Below are 27,878 nucleotides of genomic sequence, written 5' to 3'. Positions count from 1 at the left end.
GTGAGCATCACTGTGAATCGCGAGTGCTCGTTGCCCGTTGTTAGAAGCTTGATTTGCTTAGCTCCTTTCTCGGAAACAGTCCGGCTTAAGGGCATGTCGAACCACACTGGCGTTTCGTCGGAGTTTCCGACGTTGGTGCCGGAGCGCAATTAGATATCGCTGAAACTCGATGAGTTTGTCTTCGAATTCTTCGGGTAGTTTATGGTACACGGAAGTATGGCGCTGTAGTGCAAAGCCCTTCCTCTTCATGAATCGCCTCACTCAGTATAGCGGAGCCCTTGAATTGCGCCCTCGTGAGTCCAGAGGCACGTGCGATCTCTACTGCTTTCACGCGGATGCATTTAGCAGTCACAGGCAGCCATCTTGCACGCAGCTTTCAGGTGAACTCCGCAACATTGCCTTCCAGTTCTGGATACACTGCGGTCCATCTACGAAATGACATTTTCTTCTGGTTGCTGCAAGTTGTAATATGTACGCAGCTTCTGCCTCCGCCAGTACTGAATGCTCTTTTCGGATACTCCAAATTCATGCTGTGCCTCCGGGTTGCCGTGAGCTTCTGCGTACTCAATCACATTTTTTTTTCGTCGTCTTCCGCTCATTTACAACAAAAGGTGAAAAAGCACCCTATAACCAAAATAACTTTGGGACAACGGAAACGCAAAATGATGGTACCCAACGTCACCACGCCGTGCTGCTGCTGCTGGCGATGGTGATGGAGGCTGTTGACTTCAGCCGCCCATTGTTGCAAGACTTCCGTAGTTTTTCCGCCAATGACTGGTATATAAGACGGGGGTTGACTTTTCGCCATGGTTTTTTGAAAAAAAGTTCGACCTATATTCTGGTTTTTACGGTAGTGAACGCACACCCTGTCAATGTCGAAGGTTGCTTTCGGCAGAGTGACTGTTGTTCTTGCTGTTGTTTTCTGTTGTCAGTGGCTGGTGGTCCTGCTCTTTGTTATGGTGCACACTATTGTCATCTGTCAGGGGCTTCATATGTATCTGTTGTACTGCCAGCATCGCCAAGATCTGCAAATAAACCTGTCCTGTGACACTTTGCGCAAGCAACAGCATGCTACACTGTTGCTGTTTATGCTGCCGGTCGCCTCGCTTCAGCTGTTGCTTCGAGTCAGATATTGCAAGGCACTCTGTGTTGCTACTATGCTGCAGTAGTGGACTGCGTGGTGCAGCTGTTGTCGTTACAAAGGATGGCCTGAACCACCTCCTCTTCTCCCTTGGTTCCCTCTGTATTTTATCCCTCTCATCTAATCACCGGCTCTTTTGTGCACATGGCCTTCTGCTCAGAATGAAAAGCGAAGTCATGGCTGTTGTCAGCGTTTCTTGCCTGTAGTTTTTGAGCATTTTTCAAAACCTATCTGTCCCTGTCTTCCACACACCCATGAGAATTAAGCATGGGTGTAGGTGAAGGCTGTGCTTTTTCTGCACTGTTACTGCAGCATTCATATACTGTAAACATCTGAGTTTGAAATGAAAATTGGTTTTTGAGGAAAGGAAATGGTGCAGTAACTGTCTCACATATCTCGGTGGACGCCTGAAGGGGGCTGTAAGGGGAGGGAGCAAGTGAAAGAAGGATGGAAGAAAGAAAGAGGGGCCGATTTCTACCACCTGGGGATCTTTAACGTGCACTGACATTGCATAGCACAGGGGCGCCTTTTGCATTTCGAAATGCGGCCGCCGCAGTCTGGTTAGAACCCGGGTACTCCGGCTCACATTTGGTGCTCCAGGTTTGATGTGGCTCTGCCACTGTCAAGGGCTACATAGCTGTATGCCTCACAATGGGATGAGGTTGGGTTATCGATGACAAATATATAATGAAAGTTGCAGACCACATAAATTTTTGGTTGGCGGTCAGAAACCTTTGGGTGTAATTAAGTGAGAGATGGACGAAATTGGCCATTTGGGCTGGTTGGTAAAGCTTTCTCCTTTGAATAAGCATGCAGGGACATGAAGACAACAGCAGGGCATTGTGTGTATACGGTGTTCTGTATGTATCTGTCTGAGTTGTAAAAAATTCTCCTGCATAAACTACTGGCCTATTAGTGTTCAACTACAGACCGCTAGGCAGCTTATGATAGTCTATGCTTTTTATAAGTAATTTAACATTAGAGTATGCCTGGATTATCTGGAATCGGCGAATAACTGCAGTCGTCTGTGCGCAGAATTTTCGTCGAGGTGAGCAGAGCAGCAGATTTGACAGGCTTCGCCATCTGGTGTACTGCAAGACCTGCCCCAGCTCCAAGCAGGCACGTTGGTTGCTCGCAGTTCAGCAAATGCCACAGTCTCTCAACACGGATAGTCCGCTCGTCTCGACGAAAATTCTGTGTGCAGACAGATTTTCGCTGATTCCGGGCAATCCAGGCAAGTTCTGATGTTAAATTAATCATTGAAAAATGCAGACTATCATAAGCTACCCTGTGGTCTAGCTTGAGACCAATTAGGCCAGTAGTTTGTGCAGAAGAAATTGTTGCAACCCGGACAGATAAATACGGAACACCCTGTACATCCTTGTGTTGTCCTTATCTTCGGTGAGCTTACTCAGATAAGAAGTTCAGCTAATGGCATCAAACCATTGAAAGTTTACTCCATGTCAATATTGGGCCTGTTTGGCACTCCTGCCTTGACAGATCTATTTGAAAAAAAAAATTACAGGATTGCACTTGGCTGTTTAAGAGCAGAAATGCGAAAGCTTTTCCCTTACCTCTTTCTCCCTTCATTTCTTTTTCATTTTTATTTTTTGCTTCAAATTTTCTTATCTTTTGATTTTAATGTGTTTTTATTATGTTTTATTTATTTTTGTTTTACAGCAGTAGCTGTTAGGCGCCCGTCCCTGGGTTCCGTGCTGTGGTTACTGTCGGCGTAACCAGTGGGTGCGCCAGTCAACCTGGGGGGCATAACCCTACGGGTGGCGCTGTTTGGAACTGTCGCCTGCCAGTGCAGGGGTGCTTCATGTGGCCACTACACCAGTGGTCACGTGACTAATACCCGTGTCACACGGGCATTTCGAGGGCCCTCTAACCGATAGTCGATCGACTCAAAGGCGATTGAGTGCTGCTACACGGGCAGTTTCAATGGCAATCGAGTCAATAGCCTATCGAGTCAACTGAGCAGCGCGGAACTCCATCAAGATTTCGAGGGCCTTCGAGCGCTGCCCAAGGTTGCTAGCGTTGCTTCGAGCGGCGCCAAGCAAACTTTCGTACACGACACATTCACGGTACAAAAGCATGGACAAACATTATTCACCTAGACTTTAATGCAAGCAGTCTGTACAATAAATTTAAAATTGTATCAGACTGGTTTTAAGCACATTAATTTTGCATTGCGGTCTTTGCGTTGCTTGCGTACTTTGTATTGACAACATGGCGCCGCCCTGCCCGCCCGCTTCACAGCGATAACAGCTTCGTCGCTAATCCCTCAAAGCAATATCGTGTTCTAAGCTGTTGTATTCGCCTTCGATTTTTCCATTTTTACTCTCGCATTAAGTTTCAAGAGACAAATAGCCCTTGTTTTTCAGATATCAAGGCGATTTCCCAGGCCTTAAGCCTGACAAAGCAGTGCTCCGACGCTGTTGGACTGCCTTGATTTTGGCTCGTCTTGCATTAAAGTGGCTAAACCAGTGTCTGCATCTGTCCGTCGCGTACGTGCAATTAAAAGGGTTTTAAACGACATGCGCATATGCGTGTATTTCAGCATTTAGTATACATTTGTCAAATATTTTTGTTATTTTTGCAAAATCTAAAGTAGCGATTGTGGCGCCACACAAGCTTGGTGTAAGACACGAGAACCATTTCAATGGCCATTGAGATTTGCCATGTAGCAGCGACACAACTCCTTCGAGTTCGATGGCGATTGAGAATTTCGAAGGCCCTCGACTCAATGGCCATTGAAACTGGCCGTGTGACAGAGGTATGAGTGCCTAAACGCCTTAAGTAAACTAAATGCCTAAACAGGTATCACTGAACCTCGCGTTACGCAGTCGTCACCGTCCTGTGAGTTTTTATTTTATCTTTATTTTTAGTTTGTGTTTTATTTTTTTAAAGGGACACTGAGGAGAACTCTATCAATTTTTTTTTGTTAGCAAAATCTGACAGTTCGCCATTTCATGGCTTTGTTGCCGCTTGTCCGGGCGCGAAAGATGCATTTATTTCAAAGAAATTTGGATTCGAAGTTGAAACAGTTTTTCCCGCCCCTCTGATTCAAACTCAGGAAACTCTTATGACGCCACGGCAACTCTTATGACGTCACAGAACGGAGTGACGTGAATCGTGACGTAAACGCAGACTCCGTAATTTCTGACGGCTAGCGGTGCTGTGCGCAACCTTCCTTTGCAAGCCTCAGAGATTCGTGACTTCCATGAAGTAAGGAAAATTCCTCCAAGGTGGCGCCTCTTGTCCAAGGAAGTCATCACGCTTGTACTTGCGAGATTGGCCTGTGGCAGCGATGCCTGTATTTTTGTCTTGCTATTTTCTACATTACAAGAGCTTTGTTTTCAGGAAGAGTGGCGTTTTTGTGATCAGGAGCTGCTATTCTATGGATACAAGCCAACTTCAATTTCTCCTCAGTGTCCCTTTAATACTAAGTAAGCCTTTTCACACATTTACATTGTTCTTTATCCACTCAGTCACAAAGCCTGCTTCAAACACGGCATTTATGTTCATTAATTCAATTTAATTAACTAATTACAATTTATCGACCAAACGTCTCCCTTTTCAAGATCTGCTCATGCACTACCTAACACAATCAAACATTTGCACATTTGTCTCCGCTGAACGACAGTCATGCGGACGAAATTTGCGGGCACTTTTGCTGACGCGACATAACCGTATAATGCTTTCACATTAATAAGCATGGGAAACTGCAGGTGCTATGGACCTGAGTATGTGTTGGACTGTCGCTAATGTATTTGAATTAAGGCAGGCAGCAGGCAGAGGAGGAACAGAATGGGAGAGATGTTAAGTGCAGATCAGTAGTAATGGCCCTATTTCTGTTGTGTCCTCAGAGGTCCTTAGTGCAGGCTGACCGCTGAATTGCAAGGAGGGCGGGGGGCACAGAAGTCGCTGCTTCTTATTCCTAAATTGCTTTCTCATTTGCACTGAGATTTGCTGAGACATACGAACTGGTGGCAGGCTTTGAGCAGTATTTTATTTGATTCGATCACTTGCCTCATTTGTTAAATGTAAATCGAACTATATTCGTTGCACTGCGGCTGTGACGGACCGAAACTGAGGATTTTCTCAAGTTAACGAGCACAGTGCTGTCTTTAGTAAAAAAACAAAACAAAAACACTTCCAGCCATCCTTTACATGCTTAATGAAGTGGCAGTTTTTTTTACCCTCTAACCCACGGTGTGGTTATATGTGCAGTTTCTCACTGCCTGTATTGTACAGTTAGACCTCGGTTTAACGAAGTCGGTAAGATCGGCAGTTTACTTCATAATATTGAATTTTCACAACACCAAAATTCGCCTCCTAGCATGCTAAGAATCCGCCAAAAATGCGCTGCGGATAACTCGCAGGAAAAGCCTTTATTCGCGATTAAAATGCTTCTCCTGCCCTTTCTTTGCCAGCAGCAACGGCGTTACGCGCGTCTTGCATCGCGAGCTGCCCCAGCACGTCCATCGCACCGACCATCTCGTGGGTGACGGGAACGACGCACTCGTTTCAAGTTTTGTTTTTCTTTCATCACCATCCTCTTGCAAGTGCCCCAAGCACACCGCAGATACAACGTCATGTTCCGCCGCTGTCACCGCTGCAAACTCGTGGCTGTCAACGCGGCCTCGCGACGGGTATGCCGCCGCCGCCCCCCCCCCTCTCCCCCCTCCCTCGCATTTCCGTAACGCTCCTTTCTTCATGTCGGCGAGAACGAGGAGAGTGTCCTCCAATCATCAACTGATGAAATAAAATCAGACCAACCCCGCTCCTCGTTTTCTGCCGTAAGCACGAGTGTGCGTCTTTTTGTACGTATGCTTATGGTCCGAGTGAGAAGAAAGTTGTCAAGTGTGAAGCGCGCGACGGGCTTCACAGCTGATGGCACTCACCTTCCGGTCCTTTCACCAAGCTTTGGGCATCCATAAATGGGAGAAATGCAGTGCGCTGCATTCGAGCATAAGCAGTGCATCACATTCGGCGCCAATTCTCAGATTTTAGACGAGATAGCGAGGGCCGCGGGCTGGCCTGGTAGGCTGCCAATGCTGCACAGACGCTCGTACCAGGCTCGCCTGTGCTGTCCCAGATGGCGCATCCAGCGATGCGCTCACCACTGTGATCCTCGTCGTATTTACATCTGCCATGCACTCTGTATGTGACATCAGTGTGGCGCCCATGTTATGGACACGCTCCGATACGTGCTTCCGCATGAGCTCCGCTCAACCACTCGCGCCCGCGATACAATTTTTCCGCAGGTTCGTTTCCAGCCAGCAGTGAAATCTAGTTGCACAGAAAGTGCGCCAAAATCTACTTCATTATATTGAGGCTAAAATACATGGTGTTCTATGGACGCGAAGTTATGAAAACTGGAATACTTTGTTATATTGAGGATTTCATTATATTGAAGTTCGTTGCATCGAGGTTTAACTCTATATTACCAGTCAAGCCTAAAGGCAGACAATGGCAAAAACTTCCTAATGTCACTGTATTTGAGCCTCTGCCGCCCTCAGTGTCGCTTGGCTTCCTTTGGTATTTACACCGTTGCTCTCAAGGGCCAGTGCATATTTTTTGTTTTGTTACGTGCGTTCAAGTTCATTCCCTCTTCGTGATTTCAGCTGCAGTGTTATCAACTCACGTTCGTTCTGTAAGCCACACCACCGTTTCGTTCCCCTAGCATTAACGTTGGCAGGCTCAGTGCTGGTAGAACTCCACCATTGGGGTGGGATGGGGCGGAGGGGGGCTCACTTCGCGGGAGGTAAGTGCAAGGTAGTAAGCAGTTTGAGAAACATGAAAACTCATTTCTGTTTTTGTTGGGGAATGAGCAAGTCTACAGAGCACGCAGCGCTGGGAATGGCAACATGCAGGGTGCCTTTTCTTTTTTACTCCCTCTCTCTCCCGTTTTGCAGAGCTAACCCTTCCAGAACCAAGGGATGGAGTTGCCTGCAAACTGCCTCGCCTCCTTGTTAATTGCTGGGACCCCCTGCTTGCAACGCTGAACCCGCACGTGCTGCAGCGGCTGGCTGAGCACCTGCTGACGCAGCCTTGGGGTCGTCGTGGCACGGAGGAGGAGCGTCTGCGCTGCTACCTGTCTGTGGCTTGGATTGGCTATCTGCTGGCTGGAGGACGGCCAGGCCTCGTGCCAGTGCCAAGTGTGCAGGGTTCGTAGCGGTCCTTGAAACCCTTGAAAACCCTGGAATTTAAAAATAGCATATTCAAGGCCTTGGAAACCTTTAATTATTTTGTAGTCCTTAAATATACTTAAATTTCTTTCAATAGGCTTTCGTTCAGCTGGTTTTTAGCGGATGTCTCTTGAACGCCTGGCAACTACGTACTCGAGCCAACCAAAGCATCCAATCCGTTTCTGTAGCCACAACGCAGTAGCGGGGTTACAGTTGGTTACAGTGGCGGCAATGACTGCAGCTCAGCCTACCCTCGTTGTGGGAAAGCATGGTGCACGAATAATCGCTGTTGCGTCTTTTGTAGCTGGAATATGCCGGAAAGGTGCAATTTCCAGCAGTCTTGGTTAAACAGTGCTGCTTATAGGGAGTGAATTTCTCCGGATAAGTCAAACTCGCATGGGGCAAAGTGCAAGACATGCGGGAAAATCTTCGATGTATCATCAATGGGTGAGTCGGCCCTCAAAAGTCATATGAAGAGCGCAAAACACATTGTGAACACGAAAGCGACTACGGCGCATAGTACCATGCAGAACTACTTGACAGCAATGGCATGTCAGTGCCACATCAGTAGTGCTTCAGTGCTGGTGGGTCGCAGTCCGCGTTCTATTGATGGGGATCTGGTTGCAGCAAGCTGCTGTGTCTGCGTCTTAGGGGCTTTGAGAGAGGGCCGCCATTTGCCATGGATAAGGAAATGCCATAGAGCACAGTACCGCAGCAGAAGCAGTGAAACACTGACTAATGAGAAGTTACTGCATCTCCTTTTCTCAAAAAAAAGCTGATTGGCATTATTCCCAGCATTAGGCACCCTCTGGGTTCTTCCTGTGGGACCACCCTCAGGTGCCACGTCCTATTGCCCACAGTGGTGACCAGGAGGCTTTCACTCTCTCCCTAGCTATCTGCAGCTGCTGTACCAAGCTTTCCTGCCACCTTCATCCTTCCCCTGACAGCAGGATTGAGGTATCCATCATAGAGTTGTGAGACAGTTACTGCATCTTTCCTTTCCTCAAAAACACTGTTGCCAAGTTTTCTCTCCTTTGCAGTGTGTAGTGCGTGGTTGTATCCGCTATGTTTGGCTCTTTGACTGAGCTATTGTAGGTTTTGTTGTAAAACTCAGTGCACTGTCCTAATAGGCAACTTCACTATGAAAGTAGGCAGGCATGCTTGGCAGTAGGGAAACATGGGATAGGGTTGGAAGGAGGGGGTGTCAGTGGTTGGCATGTCAAACTCTTTGTCATGCTCCACCGACGGCCACTTGCCCAATCCAGCCAGTGGGATGCTCTGTCCTCAAAGGGAAACACAAGGTATTGGCATATTTGTGTGAGACTTGGCTTTTGCAGTACTGTGACACACTGAGAATTGGATAGTGTACCTGTAAATGAGGCTTTAAATTAAATGTGGACCATGTGTGGCCACTGTGAGAGAGGGCTACTGCATCGAATGAAGCCCTGAATGGAAATTACAAGAGGGGGTGTCATTTGGTTATTTCTGTCATTCACCTGCAGTCTGTCCTGACAGAGTCGCATTGGCAAGTTGCCTGTCTCTTTTCAGAATGTGTGTGTGTGCTCTCGAGAAGTCCATTTTGCTGCTCCAAAACAGCTTAAAGCTCCCATATCATTGCACTCATGCTATGCTGCTACATGTAAGTTGGTTTTATAAAAATGGCCATTAGAAATTAGGAGGTTGATCTATACGTGGAGCCGACCTATTCATGAGGTCTTAAAGTAGTTTTGGCTGACCCGTAAGCAGTACGCACCCTGTGCCAATGCCCGTCCCTGTCAGTATGGATGGAGTTTTAGGCATTAAAAAAACGTTGATTCATGTGCAGATCGGTTTTGCTACCAAAAATTCTAACTGCGCACCGTTTCACCGGCTCACTTGCTCTGGCGCCTGCTTTCCCAGATGAGCGGTAGATAGTGTAAGAGTAGACTTCCGGTAACCCCCAGGGCATCCGTCACTCACACTGGGATCGGAAACTACAGAACTGTTAGCAGTTTGGTTTGCCGCTTAGCCAGGTAAGTCAGCCAGGCAACGCGTCGAAGGGAGCAAGGTGCGCCGTTGGCTTCATGACTGCGCTGTTTTGCGCCTGCTGCTTTGAGGTGCACGCTTCGCAATGCCATTCCACAGGAAACACTGTAAACGTGCATCTTCCTGCTTTGGCTACCCTGGACGGCTGGGCAGCGTCCACCTAAACTTAGAGCCAACTGTTTTGACCAGCGGGGGCTGCAAGATGTGAGTCAACTTATATCTAGAGTGGGGTCATAATAAGGGGCAGTATATGGTAGTTTGCTTGCTTCTTTTGCTGCTTATTAGCAAGAGTGGAAAAAAATGGGATTTTTTTGTTCAGTTTGTTTATTGAGGTTAAAAGATTTTTGGGCCGCCTTGAGTTGATAAAATTGACAGGATGATCGTTATATCTGATGGGAGAAAGGTATTTGAGCAGTTTGATTTGTTTACCCTATATGATTACTTTGATGCTTTTACTCTAAGCTGAGGCTGCACACACGTGAAATAATATTTGTGTGGGGTGAAGGTGGGCGAAGAGGGTGGTGCTTGTGGAGGATAGACGTGGAGTGGGGAGGCGGGTTGAGGTTGGTGGTGGTGGGGTGTGGTGTGGTGGACAGGTGTCTTGTCGATGGTGCTTCTGGAGGGCAGCTGGTGCTTCCATTCCATCCTTGAATTTGATTTCGTTGTCGGTTTTTCGCTCCATTGCTGCGTGGACTTCTAGTGGGTGCAGGCCTTCTGTAAGGTGGTGGCGCTTCTTGCAGGCGGAGGCTTCACGCAGAGAAAACATCTTGTATTCACACTGATAATGCTGGCACTTTCGTGAAGTTTCATTCTTACTGCTTTTGCTGTAAGAAGCTGGTGGTTGCATTGGTGCTCGTTGCAATTAAGGCCGCTCCCTGTGAGAGATTGTCTTTTGTGGCAGCAGGAACAAGTGGAGTTTCAGATCTAGTTCAGTCATTTAGAGAGACTGTAGCAGAGGCCATTGTCTTTGCTGCACTGTGTGTAAATGTTCAGCAGCTGCAAATTGCTCTGGACTTTCATAGTTATTAATAGTTATATTTTCTTGATTTTCCGTCTTCTTCTCCCCTCCCCTTGAATCCCTCAGGGAGCTGTGATATTGACTCTCTTGATGGGTGGTCAGCTCGTAAAGAGCTCAACGTGACCAGACTGCTGAGGGCTGCCTTGGACAACCCAATGGAGTACTCTGCGAAAGTCGTCACACTGTAAGCGTTCATGTCTTGACTTGGCACGTGTGCATTAGTTCAGATATGTGTGCAGCGCTTGTCTAGCCTCAAGAGTGTCACGGCATGAGAGGTGCAGTATCATGCAAAAACCCTCTCCATTATGATGAGTACTGTGTCATTGTGCGAACAAAGGAAGGCCATCTCTCTCGGGGCTTGCCATGTGCTGGTGAGACCATTCTACTGATGTGATTCTTCTCTCCTGCAATGACTGCATTATGCTGCAACTGCTTACAATTGCCACATGAAATCATTGAAGTGTTTATTTAAACTGTTAAGAAAGCCTCATGGTCAGGTAATAGCAACTACGTCGTGATAATGGCGGTTGCAGTGCAGAGAAAAAAGCGATACTGAAAAAGTGGCAGTACGGGCACGTTGGCAAGAAACCAGTAGCGGATGGCCGGTACTACAAAATATGTAGGCTGCTGGAGTGATGTAAGGCGGTTGGCCATGCGAACAGTGAAAGAAACTTCTCTCTACTCTAGTTGAAGAAATTTCGCGTCGCCGGCGGAACGCATTGAGTTAGCAACGTCTCGACGGGCACACACGCTGCCCGCACCACTGGCACTCTCTTTCATTGTGTGCACGGGCTGTCCTGCTGGCAGGTGCAGAAAAGACATGTTGCCGCTCGTTGGGAGTCATGGCTGGAATTCCGCGCCATTCAAAGAGTGGGGAAGCTTCTTGTCATGTCGGGGGCTGTCATAATAGCTCCCTGAGCACCAAGGGCCAAGAGCTGTCCATGAAATTCTGCCGATTTCGTGGACTTGTCCTGCATTCTTGGACAAAATTTTGAATATTGGAAAATTGTAAGGTATTGCTGTGGAAATAGTGCTGCACATCGTTTTGATGTGTAGCAAAATCTTTTAAAATTATTCTATCACTAAAAACAACAGGGAACGCTTTTGACGAGAGCAAGAGCGTTAATAGCAAAAAAATGCAAGCCTGTCGACGGGAGCTTTGCGTATATGTTGTTATAGTGAAATCTTACAATGTGCGAAAAATTTGCGTTCATAAACTTTTTGCCATTCAAAAATGGTATGAAATGGCTGAGAACGAGAGACTGCAAGCAAGGATAACTGCTGTGCGCAAGCTAAGTACGCTTGTTTCTCTTGCTGAACATGTTGGGTATATTGCACGTGTAATATTTTTTCTGGCCAGTTTTCGTTGTAATTCACCGACTATGTAGTGTTTAGCAGTAGAGCTCGCGCTAAAGAATCATTTTTTTTTTTTGCCAGTAAGGCCCTTCGCCAGCCAGGTAATGCTAAGAATTATTTGGGAAACTGACATCAACAGCTGTGTTATGCAACAAACATTAAATGCAAAAACTCTGCAAAGAAAACAGTATTATTCCAGCTCCTCAATGCCACTCAATTCAGAGCTGGACTCTTCAGACGAGCTGCTTGAACTGCCAATGGCGAAAACTACTGGGTCAACTTCATCATCGAAAATTATATCCCTTTCCCAGGCTTCATCCTCAATGCGCCCAGCATGTGCACAAAATTTTTGCCAGTCTTCCTTTGACACATGTGCCAAAGCCTGAGGCAGAAGCTCCTCAACTTCAGCCAATGTGAAAGCTTTGTTTCTTTTTGCTACGAATCCTTTCACCATGCTCCACACCTGCTCAATCGGATTAAACTCGCAATGGTACGGAGGCAGACGCAACACTTCGTGGCCATGTTTTGCGGCAAGTGTGTCGATCGCATACACAGTGTGTCCGCTCGTCGTTCTTTTGCACAAATCGAGCAACTCAGCTCGTACCATGTCTGTTGACCAGGATATGCCCTTCCTTGTGAGCCATGCCTGGATTTCAATCTTCCGAGTTGATGTCGTTGGTGGCTTTTCGAGCGCAACACTATGGTAAGGGGCATTATCCATAACAATAATGCTGCTGTTAGGAATGTTTGGCAGCAGTTTGCTTGAAAACCACTCCTCGAAGTACTTGCCGTCTATCTCGGAGTGGTAATCAGCTGAAGCGCCCTTCTTGGCTCTGAAGAAGTCGGCAGCACCGCTCACAAAGCCTGTGAGGCTACTGCCTGCATGAACGAGGATCAGGCGGCCTCCTTTCCCCGATGGCGCTGGCAGACCTGTAGTCAGGCCCCTAAGAAAGGCATCTTGCGATGACTTGACAGTGCTGTCCTTCCACACATGTTGCCTGGTGTGGCCAGCATTGACCCAAGTCTCATCGAGGTATACGATGCACCTGCACGGGGAGGCAGATAAAAATACCAATTGAGTTTTTATGGTGCACCTGCACGGGGCGGGGGGGGGGGGGGGGGGGGGGGGGGGGGGGGGGGGGGGGGCAGAACAAATATCGCTCTAGTTTTTGTTGTTATCAATGTATTCATCATAGAAATATAAAATATCGCGTATGCAATTATTACAAACTTTTGAATGGCTATTAGAATATTCTTCAATTCGTCATTCGAACTGAATAGTGCCTATTGAAAACACAAATTATATATGTAATGCTTTCGAATAATCGGCACCAAGGTGCACGGACCCGGAGAATAGAACAAAGAGCGAGAAACTAATTCTTCTTTGCAACATCCGCGATTCAGTGTCATCGCTATTTGATTCGTCTTTCATTTTATTTTAAAAACAGTATTAATGATTTCACAAAATGAGTGCATGACGTACACAGCTAGGTGCGATGAAGGTAGGCAAATAATGTAAAAGTCGCTCTCTGAACGATCATTAAAAACGAAGCGCTTACCTCCCTTGGCTCCGGAATGCTTTGATAGCTCTGAGATACCGGCGCCGCCAGGCTACTATGTCGGATCGCTTGATGAGTGCGAGAGTTCGTTTCCTTTTTTCGAACTTGAAGCCCATCTCTTTCAGCAACCTCCACAAGGTGGCTTTGCTCATATCCGGCAAATCGTCATCTCCGTTTACTTCATGCAGGATACTGTCCAAAGTCGGTATTTGTCTTTCGGCATACATACGATGCAACTTGAGCCGGATGGCGTTGACCGTAAAGCTGTCGTACTTCACACTGCGGGAGCTTGATATTGCCATCCTTTTCGGTCTTTTTTGCGGTGATTTTACTCCGCCAGAAAGACCTTCTTTCTTAAACCTCACAACTGTCCGAGGGCTCACTCCGGTCATCTCGCCCACAATTGCGAGAACGTCACGCACAGTCTTCTCGGGGTGGAGCTTCCTTATGCTTGCGTAGACATTAACTATCACCGCCTTGCAGTCTTTAGAAAACTTTGGAGACTTCACCTTGGAAAAGAGGCGAACAGGAGATGTTTTCGAAGTCGAAGCGGGGGAAGAAAACAGGCATTTTCCTCGTTGGCGTTGCATAACCCCTCTCGCAACGGCGCCTCTCCTCCTCCTGTACCCTCCTCACCCTCTTTTTTTCCCTTTCCTTTTATTTTTCTCTTTTCCTCCGCCTCCTCGCCTAGTTGTTCTCCTCTTTCACAGCCGTTCCGCTCTTCGCTCCGTTCCTTTCTTTTCTATAACCTCAGCGGCTAGGGCATATTTCTGCAGCCGCTGCAGAGAAAGCGATTCGGGGACGTATTTTCGCCTTCGGGCTAGGGCATATTTCTGCAGCCACTGCAGAGAAAGCGATTTGGGGACGTATTTTCGCCTTCGGGCTAGGGCATATTTCTGCAGCCATTACAGAGAAAGCGATTCGGGGACGTATTTTCGCCTTCGGGCTAGGGCATATTTCTGCAGCCACTGCAGAGAAAGCGATTCGGGGACGTATTTTCGCCTTCGGGCTAGGGCATATTTCTGCAGCCACTGCAGAGAAAGCGATTCGGGGACGTATTTTCGCCTTCGGGCTAGGGCATATTTCTGCAGCCGCTGCAGAGAAAGCGATTCGGGGACGTATTTTCGCCTTCGGGCTAGGGCATATTTCTGCAGCCACTGCAGAGAAAGCGATTCGGGGACGTATTTTCGCCTTCGGGCTAGGGCATATTTCTGCAGCCGCTGCAGAGAAAGCGATCCGGGGACGTATTTTCGCCTTCGGGCTAGGGCTTATTTCTGCAGCCACTGCAGAGAAAGCGATTCGGGGACGTATTTTCGCCTTCGGGCTAGGGCATATTTCTGCAGCCGCTGCAGAGAAAGCGATCCGGGGACGTATTTTCGCCTTCGGGCTAGGGCTTTTTCTGCAGCCACTGCAGAGAAAGCGATTCGGGGACGTATTTTCGCCTTCGGGCTAGGGCATATTTCTGCAGCCGCTGCAGAGAAAGCGATTCGGGGACGTATTTTCGCCTTCGGGCTAGGGCATATTTCTGCAGCCACTACAGAGAAAGCGATTCGGGGACGTATTTTCGCCTTCGGGCTAGGGCATATTTCTGCAGCCACTGCAGAGAAAGCGATTCGGGGACGTATTTTCGCCTTCGGAAGGCGTTCGAATCGTGGTGCAGCGTCTTGTGTGCGCTTGTTTTGGAGCGAAAACGCGGCTCTGCGCCCATTTATGCAGCCACAGAGCCCAGTTCATTAACTGCCGCAGAGAAAGCGATTCGGGGACGTATTTTCGCCTTCGGAACGCGTTCGAATCGTGGTCCAACGCGCAATAACGTGAGACAAACTACCCGTAGTCAAGTATTAGGGCCAAGCATACACCACGCGACAGAAAAAAAAACATAGGTCGCGTAGAGAAAGCTATTGCGGACGTACTCACGCCCGCGAAATCTCGCCGTGAACACTTACGCTCACCGACTGCAGTCAAACAGCGAGGCAAATCCACTTTGTGCGCAAATGTGGGCGTAAACCAACAAACGCTAAAACAGGGCACGTAATTCAGTTGACATTCTGACTGCGTTTCACTCATGCATATACATATGTCATTTTTCAGAAGGCCAATTAAGCGTTCCTTCACTGCAAAGTCATAAGAGTTGGCTCCTCCTAGAAGCCGCTTGGCGTGAAGGGTAGCTTCCAGGGTTTGCGTCGCCAAGCTGTTTCTAGTCTTTGTTTTCATCAGGTTGATCAGAGAGAAAACTCTGTTGCACTGCAGTGCGGCGAACAGGGAAGCTTGTAGAGGCAAAACCTTATTTCAGGGCGCCCGTCTGCCTCATTGAGTCTTTAGAGCTCTTCTCTGCAGCGCTTCCCTCATCATCCCTGTACAGTCCGTGCATTTGATTCACCATGTAAATAGAATAAATATATTGTTGTCCCCCAATGTCTTCCTGAGTCCCGTCATCCTCGTACCTCCACCCTGCCCGAACCCGCTACCTCGATCCCATCATTGCTTTCCGCACGTGCAGATGGCGCATTGGTAGACTCTCAAAATCAAGGTGGTCAAGAAAGGGTGAATAAGGAGCCTATTCACACGGAAAAATAAAAATGACCCATACAGAAAGTAAAATTTCCCTACATCACAACAATAATATATTAATCTATTTTTCCCCTAAACGTTTAAATTCTCTAGATATAGGAGAAAATCCCTAGGGTTGGCAGGCCTGCGCCGAAGGCTCGGAAGAGCTGGCGCAGTGTAAACGGAAAGAGGAGTGGGTGGGGGGAGAGGAGGAGGGGCCGGAGCAGCGAGGAGGGTTATGGAACGCCAACGAGGACTCGCGTGCCGTCGGCTCGTGCGCGCCTCGGTACTGCAGTAAACAAGGCAGCTGAGGCGTGCTTTTTGAGAGCTGTAGAGAAGTTGGCGTTACGACCACTGAGGGTGAACAAAATTGAAAATTAACTTTGAGAGGTTTTTTACGGCACCACGGGTGTTCTTACCCAACAAAAATCCGTCCGTCGCCGTCCTGTTTTAAGCGATGCAAATCTTAAATGGGAGCACAGTTGCATGACTGTGTTCGAAAAGTGTGGAAATGACGGGGCGCTTACATCGCACCACAGTGCAAGTTTATCGCCAAACAGAACGGCTGCCAGTGATTAGTTGACCACAACAGCGCGTTTTCCGGAAAGGCGATGCTGCTGTGATCACCCCTTGATATTACTCAGACACGAACGTCACATGATTCATTTCACTTATTTTTTTTAAATCGAAAAACATCATTATGCTAAGTAAAGCAGTTTTCCGATAGGCAGCACAACGACCTTCACCTCAACCAACGACAGCAGTGGCACAGTTATGGCGTCGAACCTTTACCCATGACCTTCAGTTGACCTTTGACATTGGGGTGCCCTTTGGGTTGACCTTAAGAGCACCCGATGGGGTGATGTGAAGACACGTGATGGGTAACCATGCGCGCAGAAGCTTCCCGCTGAATTCCAGGGTTATTCAAGTTAAGGCACTGCCAACTTTCCCCCTGAAAATAATAATAATAATAATAATAATAATAATTGGTTTTGGGGGAAAGGAAATGGCGCAGTATCGGTCTCATATATCGTTGGACACCTGAACCGCGCCGTAAGGGAAGGGATGAAGGAGGGAGTAAAAGAAGAAAGAGAAATAGGTGCCGTAGTGGAGGGCTCCGGCATAATTTCGACCCCCTGGGGATCTTTAACGTGCACTGACATCGCACAGCACACGGGCGCCTTAGCGTTTTGCCTCCATAAAAATGCAGCCGCAGCGGTCAGGTTCGAACCCGGGAACTCCGGATCAGTAGTCGAGCGCCCTAACCACTGAGCCACCGCGGCGGGTATCCCCCCTGAAAATTGCTGCTTGTGGTTTGGTTATTTTCGCGTGGAGGGCGCAATTTCGTCATTTAAGTGGGACGCAGCACTGAAAAAAATCACACTTTCCAATAAATGCACGCCATAAAGAGAACTTGCGAAGAAGCCGCCTTGTGTCCACGATCAAAGGGACGGAGGGCAAAGACCTCAAGTGAATAGCAGGGCCGACTAGTAGTAGCCAAAAACGATGTAAATGCGTGGGAAGGCTTACTTACCACCAGTACGTCGGTGAGTACTTTATATGTGTCAGTATTTGGCAACTTGCTTCGTGTATACTTGTTCGTATTGGAAGCTTCTCACTCATTCACGCATGAACCGGCAATTGACGAACACAGCCCTTCTACACCATCTACCAGAAATTGAGAGGAGGGGGGGAGGTATTCACTATGCTCTTTTTAGGCTTGAGAATAATTACCGAATGTAAAGAAACTGGTCGCCGACGTACTTTCCAATGCGACGGTTATGCAGACGCATATCAGTATATTTCGATTTTCTAGCTCTCTCCGGCATAGCGAGAATGCTCTTTTCAAACACTTAACAAGCTGCGACTGCAGTACACGAACAGAGGCACGCAAAAAAACGGCACCATGTGACGTCACGAACCGACGAGTCAAGCGACGAAGATCATGACGACGCTTAATTAATGGTAATGAATATAATTAGGCAAAACTAAGATTAATCACTATAATTAGTGATGACATCATATGAGTGTGACGTCATACCAGGTCAAGTGACAGCGATGTAATGTGCCATCAGACCTAGTCACGTGACGACGCTGTAATATGACATCACACCTACTCACGTGACAACGATGCAATTTCTCGTCGTACCAGGCCCCCATCTACACCCTTCCACCCCCATTTCAAGATCCATATGGATCCCACATTACTAACCATGCGCGCATGACGCATTGCAAAGAGTGCCCACAACCCGGTCCGCATTAATGACATTAGGATTGTCCAGCAGGTAAATGAGCCACTTCTCATGCACGACATACTGCAAAGATCATGCAACGACACACGCCTTTGACTCTCGAGATGATGGCGATGATGATGATGATGCTAACAGTGTATCCTTATGAGCGCGGGGAAGTGTGATATACCGCTACCAAATTAAATGTTGCCAGATAATTGATTAAATATTGTACATTACCCAGCAACCGAAGACAATTATTGTGCGGGAAAATAGGAATACCTGCAGCTAATAGTTAGGGATGATGATGTTGATGTTCCTGGGAGGTCAAGACCCTCCCTCGTTTCAGCTACTTCCCTCCAGGTTTGGAAATCCTAGGAATTCTCCGATTACTCGGTGATCCCGCGCCATTTTGAAATAAAGGGCTAGATCACGTCTTCGAACACTGTGTCAACTATTGGTCAAAACAACTGGCCTAGAGGGGACAGTGTGAACCGCTCTCTCTGTCAAGAGCACCATGGCTCAAATTTCCCCGCAGCAGAATATCTTTTCCCGAGCACCCCCCCCCCCCCCCCCCTTTCCATACGCCTGAACAGAATGTTGTGTACCATTTCGTCAACCAGTCTGAGAAAATTGCTTTAAGTCAATCACTTGTCTTCCTTCAGGACTGAACTAATCAATGGTACGCCAGCATCCTCGACGTTTTTTTACCTGCGAGCACCGCCCGTGCATTCTGCAAAGCCGTTTATATTCAACGATGGGTCTCTGCAAAATATTGCACGAAAGATAACGCGTAGTGCCTGGTCATCTGCAAGGCAGGCTGCCAACTTAACCGATCCCATACGAGAAAAGAAAAAAAAAGAGGATGATTAGAAACATGCAAACAAAAATCGCACACTAAAAACAGAAGCGAACAACAGTGTGCCCCATTAAACGTCATATTAGAAGGTTTGAAACAGCGACTCAGCAGCACGGTGCGAGCATATAATCAGTTCTATTATACATCTTCATTAAAAAAAAGGAAAACGAATCGGCTACCACATCTCTATAACGTTCATTATAGTCTTGCATTTTTTTCGCCGCTAAAACACCGCTATGCTGGCGTGTTCGCATTGTGTTGCGGTGTTTCGGCATAATAAGCGAATTTCTGAGAAGGAACAAGGAACCGGAGACCAAAAGGCGGTTATTCGGAAGGATAAAAAAAATGGATAAAAAAAATGGAGCGAACAGCGGAACAGCTGTGAGAGAAAATTACAATTATTACAATTACTGCACCATTTCCTCTCCTCGAAAAGCAATTTTCCAAATAAAAATGCCCCTGTGCTGTGCGGCGTTAAACAACGGCATGTGGACTAAACTGAAATGAGCCGTCCGCTATAGCATTCATCGTAATCTCTGCATCACTCCGGAACGTGTAACTCAACGTTTACCTTTCTTTTTTTTATTTACGCATGTACAGAAGTACAGTCGACCTCAGTTTTCGGCATACCGCCGAAGCAGACATCGTTTGGCGCATACATAACCGAGCTCATTAGGCAGTGTAAGCTTTATCATCGTATCCACAAGTACAGCACCTCATCGCGGACACTTCTAGACGGCGTGCGCTTTACCAAAATTAACCGCACGCCACGCGCCCCCGTTTCATTCCGTCCCGATATCGTCCGCACGCGTCTACAGCAGCGGTGAGCCTCACGCAGCCTAGTAGGCGTTGCATAACCCTCCTCGCCCCACCGGCCGCTCCCCCTCTCCATTCGTCCGAGCAGCGGCGCCAAACAGGCGGGACTCGGGTGCGCGGGGGTGCTGAGGGGGAAAAAAGCGCGGGAAAGACCTTCCGCGCGACCGGCCGCCTCGCCATTAAGCCTGTTTCACATGGCGTGCCGGGAACGAAAAATTACGCCCCGGTCGCACTGTCGTTGCGACGATAATCGCAGCCGCCGTTTCACATGCCAACGATTTCTGTCGGTGCCGTCGGCACCCTAGCGTCGGTGCGGCCTTTCAGTGGACGAAAATTCTTCGGCTGCAATAAATGTCAAACATCGTGGCAGGCGTTGATTTCGTAATCATGGGTAATAATATTGGGCCGTGATGTATTATTAAGTTCAATAAAACGTTTTGGAGATTTTCCTCTCAACTATGCTATGCCGTTTTTTACCAGTTTTGTGTGCCCTCAGCAAAGGTTCAGTATCGGCTTTTTGGAGCGCGGTTTATTAACCCAACAAGTGTGGCCCTCCTTGAACATCAGTCTTAGATCTAGGAACTGAATTTCATCTTTTTCCGGCATTTCGAACGTGAAATTTAGACCCATTGCGTTCTCTTTAAACACTTTCAACACATCAACCGCGCGCCTAGCGTGCCCTCCCTTTTTCATTAGTATTAGAAAGTCATCTACATATCTCCAGATCTTAAAAGCAAGACCGTCAAGATTTTCCTTGATCGCTACGTCTACTTTTGCAAGAAAAATGCTACTGAGTATCGGGGCTACACGAGAACCAATACACACTCCCTGTTTTTGCAAGAAAATTGTCCCGCGCCATTCCACAAAAGTTGAACACAGGTAAAAAGAAAGCAGTTCTAAAAAGGCTTCTACTGTGATACCGCTGCGACCAGTAAATGCTACTTCATCGTTCTTGAGTGTGATGCATTCCTTCACGGTGGAGAAGAGCTTGCCATGAGGTAGGGAATAATACAAATCTTCAACATCAATGCTAAATCCGAAACAGGTTCCTGGGTTGCTATCTTGGAGGTACCAGACGATCGCCTGTGAGTCAGGAACAGCATAGGGGTCGACTACTTCTAAGGCGTTGAGGTTCTTTTGTAGATAGCCGGATACTGCGTGTTGCCAAGTGTGGCGCTCGGACACAATTGTGCGAAAGAGCCCGATGTACTAGAAATTTGCTGCTATGTTCGCGCTGTATTTTTTTCTCTAAAATTACTATATATTAGAAAATTATATTTGTGGGGAAAAATGGGAAATTTTTAGCCGACAACTGAGAAAAACCAACTGGCCAATGCAGCAACACTGGTATCGGGCATGTTGTAGTATGGGGTATGGAGCAGTCCGAGTTTCCGAGCGCAATTTCGAGTTTCCGAGCTCGGGCGCAATTTGATACAGCGATGGACGCGAGGGAGCACTGGTAGTTTGCAATGTCTCGCATTATGGCGCGCAGAATCGCGTTTTTGCTCGAATTGCGCGCAATACGCGAGTTTCATACAGCGCTGCACACGAGGGAGCACAAATAGTTCGCAGTTTCTTGCGCTATGGCACGCAGAATCGCTTTATTGCTCGAAATAACCGCATAGACTACGATTCGACCTTGTTGGCCGCGCGCAGATACGTCCCCAGTCGCTGTCTGTGCAGCGGCGCCGCCTTCTCGGGCCAGATCAGCAATATGGCGGCCCCGCGCACGCGAACGAACTCGACTGACACCTAATGGCGAGGCGGCCGGTCGCGCGGAAGGTCTTTCCCGCGCTTTTTTCCCCCTCAGCCCCAATAACCAAACCACAAGCAGCAATTTTCAGGGGGAAAGTTGGCAGTGCCTTAACTTGAATAACCCTGGAATTCAGCGGGAAGCTTCTGCGCGCATGGTTACCCATCACGTGTCTTCACATCACCCCATCGGGTGCTGTTAAGGTCAACCCAAAGGGCACCCCAATGTCAAAGGTCAACTGAAGGTCATGGGTAAAGGGTCAACGCCATAACTGTGCCACTGCTGTCGTTGGTTGAGGTGAAGGTCGTTGTGCTGCCTATCGGAAAACTGCTTTACTTAGCATAATGATGTTTTTCGATTAAAAAAAAATAAGTGAAATGAATCATGTGACGTTCGTGTCTGAGTAATATCAAGGGTGATCACAGCAGCATCGCCTTTCCGGAAAACGCGCTGTTGTGGTCAACTAATCACTGGCAGCCGTTCTGTTTGGCGATAAACTTGCACTGTGGTGCGATGTAAGCGCCCCGTCATTTCCACACTTTTCGAACACAGTCATGCAACTGTGCTCCCATTTAAGATTTGCATCGCTTAAAACAGGACGGCGACGGACGGATTTTTGTTGGGTAAGAACACCCGTGGTGCCGTAAAAAACCTCTCAAAGTTAATTTTCAATTTTGTTCACCCTCAGTGGTCGTAACGCCAACTTCTCTACAGCTCTCAAAAAGCACGCCTCAGCTGCCTTGTTTACTGCAGTACCGAGGCGCGCGCGAGCCGACGGCACGCGAGTCCTCGTTGGCGTTCCATAACCCTCCTCGCTGCTCCGGCCCCTCCTCCTCTCCCTCCACCCACTCCTCTTTCCGTTTACACTGCGCCAGCTCTTCCGAGCCTTCATCGCAGGCCTGCCAACCCTAGGGATTTTCTCCTATATCTAGAGAATTTAAACGTTTAGGGGAAAAATAGATTAATATATTATTGTTGTGATGTAGGGAAATTTTACTTTCTGTATGGGTCATTTTTATTTTTCCGTGTGAATAGGCTCCTTATTCACCCTTTCTTGACCACCTTGATTTTGAGAGTCTACCAATGCGCCATCTTCACGTGCGGAAAGCATTGATGGCATCGAGGTAGCGGGTTCGGGCAGGGTGGAGGTACGAGGATGACGGGACTCAGGAAGACATTGGGGGACAACAATATATTTATTCTATTTACATGGTGAATCAAATGCACGGACTGTACAGGGATGATGAGGGAAGCGCTGCAGAGAAGAGCTCTAAAGACTCAATGAGGCAGACGGGCGCCCTGAAATAAGGCTTTGCCTCTACAAGCTTCCCTGTTCGCCGCACTGCAGTGCAACAGAGTTTTCTCTCTGATCAACCTGATGAAAACAAAGACTAGAAACAGCTTGGCGACGCAAACCCTGGAAGCTACCCTTCACGCCAAGCGGCTTCTAGGAGGAGCCAACTCGTATGACTTTGCAGTGAAGGAACGCTTAATTGGCCTTCTGAAAAAAGACATATGTATATGCATGAGTGAAACGCAGTCGGAATGTCAACTGAATTACGTGCCCTGTTTTAGCGTTTGTTGGTTTACGCCCACATTTGCGCACAAAGTGGATTTGCCTCGCTGTTTGACTGCAGTCGGTGAGCGTAAGTGTTCACGGCGAGATTTCGCGGGCGTAAGTACGTCCGCAATAGCTTTCTCTACGCGACCTATGTTTTTTTTTCTGTCGCGTGGTGTATGCTTGGCCCTAATACTTGACTACGGGCAGTTTGTCTCGCGTTATTGCCCGTTGGACCACAATTCGAACGCGTTCCGAAGGCGAAAATACGTCCCCGAATCGCTTTCTCTGCGGCAGTTAATGAACTGGGCTCTGTGGCTGCATAAATGGGCGCAGAGCCGCGTTTTCGCTCCACGCTTTCTCTGCAGCGGCTGCAGAAATATGCCCTAGCCGCTGAGGTTATAGAAAAGAAAGGAACGGAGCGAAGAGCAGAACGGCTGTGAAAGAGGAGAACAACTAGGCGAGGAGGCGGAGGAAAAGAGAAAATAGAAGGAAAGGGGGAAAAAGAGGGCGAGGAGGGTACAGGAGGAGGAGAGGCGCCGTTGCGAGAGGGGTTATGCAACGCCAACGAGGAAAATGCCAGAAAACAAGCGAGCAGGTGACAGCGACGCCATTTTCACAAACAGACCTGCCGGCTCAGCTGCGAAAACCTGATACAGCCGGCGCCTGAGAAAACGAAAAATCTGCGTCACTCGGTTCTGGAAAACATAAAAGAAAAATCAATCTATTTGCAAAATAAAACACTTCCATCGGTCTACTATAATATCAACTACTGTTCACTTTGCTTGTCAATTCATTTCTATTTTTATTTTTGACGCACTATAATATGATGCGGACGAGGATCGCAAACAGGCACCGTAGCCTTGGCTGCGTAGACAGCTAAGTATGAAACGGAGTATAGTCATAGAACGTCTGAACAATATTCTTCCCTTACTACTATACACATGCCATTATAATAATTTTGACCTGTTGAGTTCACCAAATAGTTAGTTATTTGCATTCTATGTATGCCATTGATAGTAAAAAAAAACCCTGAAATGTATCTGTATTACTGACTGTGTGTAATCTTTTGATGTTACTTTTTGTATTTCTGATTGCTTTTGGCGATAAAGGCTAGCCTGTTATTGTATTGTTCAATGTGCCTCTCATGCCTATTACAGTGTGTAATTTGTGTGTATAAAATACTGTACTGCCCAGTTTCTGCCAAGTGAAGGGGGCTGCAGCTTTTTCAAGCTGCATTCACTGCTTTTTCTGTAGCTCCCCTGTCTGTGCGTTATTTTACAAAGTAAAAATAAATTATTTTGAATTTGAAGTCACAGAAAATGTGTTTCTAACACAGATGTGTTTCTAACCTTAAACACCTGTTTAATTCACCCTGAGGTGGCCCAAGTAAAAAGGCAAAAGTTCTCTTCTCTTTGCACTTCCTTATCGCAGAGCACAGCATCATCACCACTGTGGCCTGGTGAAATGTACAGTTCTCATTTTTAAGTGAAGTTCTTGCTTCAGGCAGGCACCAGAACATTGTGTAGTAGAACAGGTATTCATGGGAAAAGATTTTCTTAGCGCTTCCGGGATAGCACATGCACCAGGGAGATTGTAATGCATTGTGTTCATGCCACACTGATTCATTGTTGTCAGAGCGATGACAAACGTGTAGAGGACGTGAGAAGGAGGCGATGCTGCACACTGATGCCACAGTCGGTGTTCAGTCACTCGAGAGCGAGTCACCTCCATGCAATTGGGCTGCGCTTACTGCCAGCACGTCTCAAGTTGTCCGAAGCCATGATGAGGAGTTCGTTCTGCCACATGTGCTCTGAGGTGCGCACTCTCTGCGAACTTATTCGGACATAAATAAAGGGCTGGTGTTACGGTTGCCTGCTGGCTGATCGTTCCTTCCTTGTGGTCCGCGTGAGACAGCACATTGAATACCCTCATTTTTTCTGCTCTTGGCTGCCTGGCGCCATAGCGTGTCTGTTCGAACTTTCAAAGCGAAAACAATCTTGCTTATCGCATGCCGCCCACCGAATGTCATGCAATATCTGCCTTAGCTCCAGCCCTAAAGATGCACGACTGTGAGCGAGGGAAAATTGTTGTAGTTATCTGGCTACAAATGTGCCGTGCCAAGCGCTTTTCTCTGCGGTGAAGAAGCATTAAGAGGTGACGCAGCTTGCGGTGCGAGAGCTCAGTTTAAAAACTTTTTTTTATCACCTCAAACAAAAATCACCTCAATTAAAGCTTCAGAAATGAAAGGCAATAAACTGCTCTACTAAACCCACCCGCCATGATTTGTATTTTTATTTGGACCACCTCAGGTTGAAATTAATGTTTTTGGTTCAAAAGTCACTTTTCTGCAACTTCAGTATTTGATTTCACTGCAACATATTCAGTTTCATCAGCTGTAACATTTTTTATAGGTAAGCACGATTGATATTTCTTAACTTCCGAGAGGAAGTTGATATTTTTTCAAAAAAAATGTCAAACTACTATTAATTTTTACATAAATTCTAGAAAATAATTACACTGTCCAAAAATAGATGATCTGAATCATATTGCAAGCCAGAATCTGTGCAAATGTCATTAAAAAAAATGTGTGGAGTGTTTCTCAAAAATTTCAATTTTTTATAAATCATTGAGCAGTGCCTGGTTTCACCCCTTTTCGACACGTTCACATTGAGTTCACCTCACGAATAAATTTTTTTCAGCAAAAGTATTTTAGTCTTAGTTTACGCATGTTGCAGTAAGTTTTCGTGAATTTTTTTGGACAAATCTGAGCTTGTCAAGCGCATCGTCTGGGATGTTTGGCATGGAATGACCCCATAGTAAGTTTATGCAAACTATCTTTCGCATGTATAGAAGCACCTAGTATAAAACAGCGGTATCTTACCGGTACTTACCTGTGTGGCAGAAAAATGGAGGCTAACTGAAAGCCTCCAACTTAAATTGAGGACAACGCAGTCAGCTATGGAAAGGAAAATGGAAAAGACAGGGAGAGGGCAGAGTGGGTGAGGGAACAAACTCAGGTTAAAGACATCCTAGTCGAAATCAGGAGGAAATAGGCTTTGTCAGGGTATGTAATGCGAGGGCGAGATAACCGATCCTTGTTAAAGGCAGCGGACCAGATACCAAGAGAAGGCAAGCATAGAGGTTGGCAGGAAGTTAGGCGGGTGGATAATATAAAGAAGTTTGTGGAGGTAAGGTGGCTGCGGCTAGAACACGACAGGATTAATTGGAGAGATATAGGAGAGACCATTGACCTGCAGTGGACGAAGTCTGGCCGATGCTGATGACCTTTAGCATGCAGTTACTGTATTTACGCGATTCTAAGTTGACTCGAATGTAAGTCGACCCCCACATCACATTTCCGAAAAAAAAAAAAAAGTTTGGAGGTCGTGTACGCTTGGCCTTTAATAATAGAACACGATAGCACTATCCTGTAGCCTCCGCTTATCGCCAGCCACTATCGGTTACTGCACATGGGAGCCCCCATGGGCACATTCCAGAACGAAAATGTTTTAGTCACTGGACTAGTCGTCCTCACTAGCGCTGCCGTCGTGATTACTGCTGCAGGTCCCACAGCTCGTCGTTCTAACATCGTCGTGCAGCGAAATCCCGCACTTCGCAAACAGCCACATCACGACATCGCGTGGAACAGCTGAAAATTTTGCAGTCGCCACACCTGTATCACCCGTTGCGAACGTTGAACTTGCGGCCCGGCGCGCAGTTCATTTCTTCGGCGTAAAGAATGACAGCCATCTTGAATGTAGCCAAGAACGAGCGCCGGTCGCTTACCGGACCCGGAGCACAAATGATGAAGCACTACATTAAAAAATTGTGAAACGTGGCCGGCAGGAGTCAAATGCGTCAAAGCCAAAGAGAAACTACGCGTGAGCGCCGTCGGCTCTTCCGTCGGCTAGTGACACTCCCCGGCGCCACTGCGCTTCCGAAGGGGGGTGCCGCCGCAATTGGAACAGCGGCCCTTCCATCAACTATCGACGCTCCCTTGAGTGTGAAGTGCCTGGTTGAAAGTAAAAAAAAACTATTAAACTGCCTATTAAAAGCAGTACGCGAGGGCGTTATCGGGCCGCCGCCTCTTATCAGCAGACACAATCTGTGGCCACGTGTGGGGAGTGCGCTGGTACGGTTTGCTGTTTATCGACAGCCACCATCGGCCACTTCGCGCGGGGTGGGGATGCCGGTTCTGTGCGTTGACTTAGCAGCTGCTCAAGGCCAGCACCAAGAGCGATGTGATGGAGCCGCACAGCAAAAGTGCAACCATGCTGTAGCATGCCTGATATCTCATTTGTCTCTCCTTTATTTATGGTGCGATGCTTTGGTTTCAATTTTAAGTCGACACCCCCCCCCCCCCCCCCCCCACTTTGGATTTTAAAATTTTGAAAAATAGGTCGACTTACAATCGTGTAAATACGGTAGCTTCCTTTATATTGGTGCCTAATGGCTGCACATATTTTTTTACTGACCGTGTCGCATTGTGATCAATCATAAGGGCTACCACTAATAAGTGCCACGACACCCTGCCGTCTCCCCACCGCCGATGCAGGGTGGCACGGCACATGTGGCCGCCACTGAATGAGCATGACATTGGCCTGCTGACCGCACTGGCCGCCATCCACACCGGCCTGATGGTCGACGACAGCGACAGTGCCGATGACAGCGACTTCGAGGAGCAGGAACCTGAAGGGCATCCCAGAGGCAGAGGAGGCTACATTCCTTTCACTGTGGAGGACTTCCAGGGTGAGCGCGGCCACTACTGTCTTCCCATTCTTGAAGCATCATATTTTAATGCAGGGACATAAT

The 27,878-nt window shown here is 47.5% G+C and overlaps 2 protein-coding genes across 2 annotated transcripts in view; one reads left to right on the top strand and one right to left on the bottom strand.

Moving 5' to 3' along the window:
* The window catches only part of LOC144096620 (uncharacterized), a 72,984-nt gene that overhangs the window by 26,675 nt on the left and 18,431 nt on the right, over positions 1-27,878 (top strand). The window contains exons 8-10 of the mRNA XM_077629437.1: positions 7,066-7,317; positions 10,448-10,565; positions 27,622-27,815. Coding sequence (XP_077485563.1) covers positions 7,066-7,317; positions 10,448-10,565; positions 27,622-27,815 — 564 coding nt within the window. The remainder of the gene's footprint in view (positions 1-7,065; positions 7,318-10,447; positions 10,566-27,621; positions 27,816-27,878) is intronic.
* Positions 11,896-14,189, bottom strand: LOC144096621 (uncharacterized). The gene is made up of 2 exons (XM_077629438.1): positions 13,297-14,189; positions 11,896-12,783 (listed from the first exon to the last, which is right to left on the bottom strand). Exons 1-2 carry the CDS (start codon positions 13,884-13,886, stop codon positions 11,928-11,930), a joined length of 1,446 nt encoding a protein of 481 aa, XP_077485564.1. The 5' UTR covers positions 13,887-14,189; the 3' UTR covers positions 11,896-11,927.

This window comes from Amblyomma americanum, chromosome 7 (genome assembly GCF_052857255.1).
Source record: "Amblyomma americanum isolate KBUSLIRL-KWMA chromosome 7, ASM5285725v1, whole genome shotgun sequence".
NCBI lineage: Eukaryota > Metazoa > Arthropoda > Arachnida > Ixodida > Ixodidae > Amblyomma > Amblyomma americanum.
Note: the sequence above shows the minus strand (reverse complement) of the source record. Positions and strands in the feature narration are given on the sequence as shown.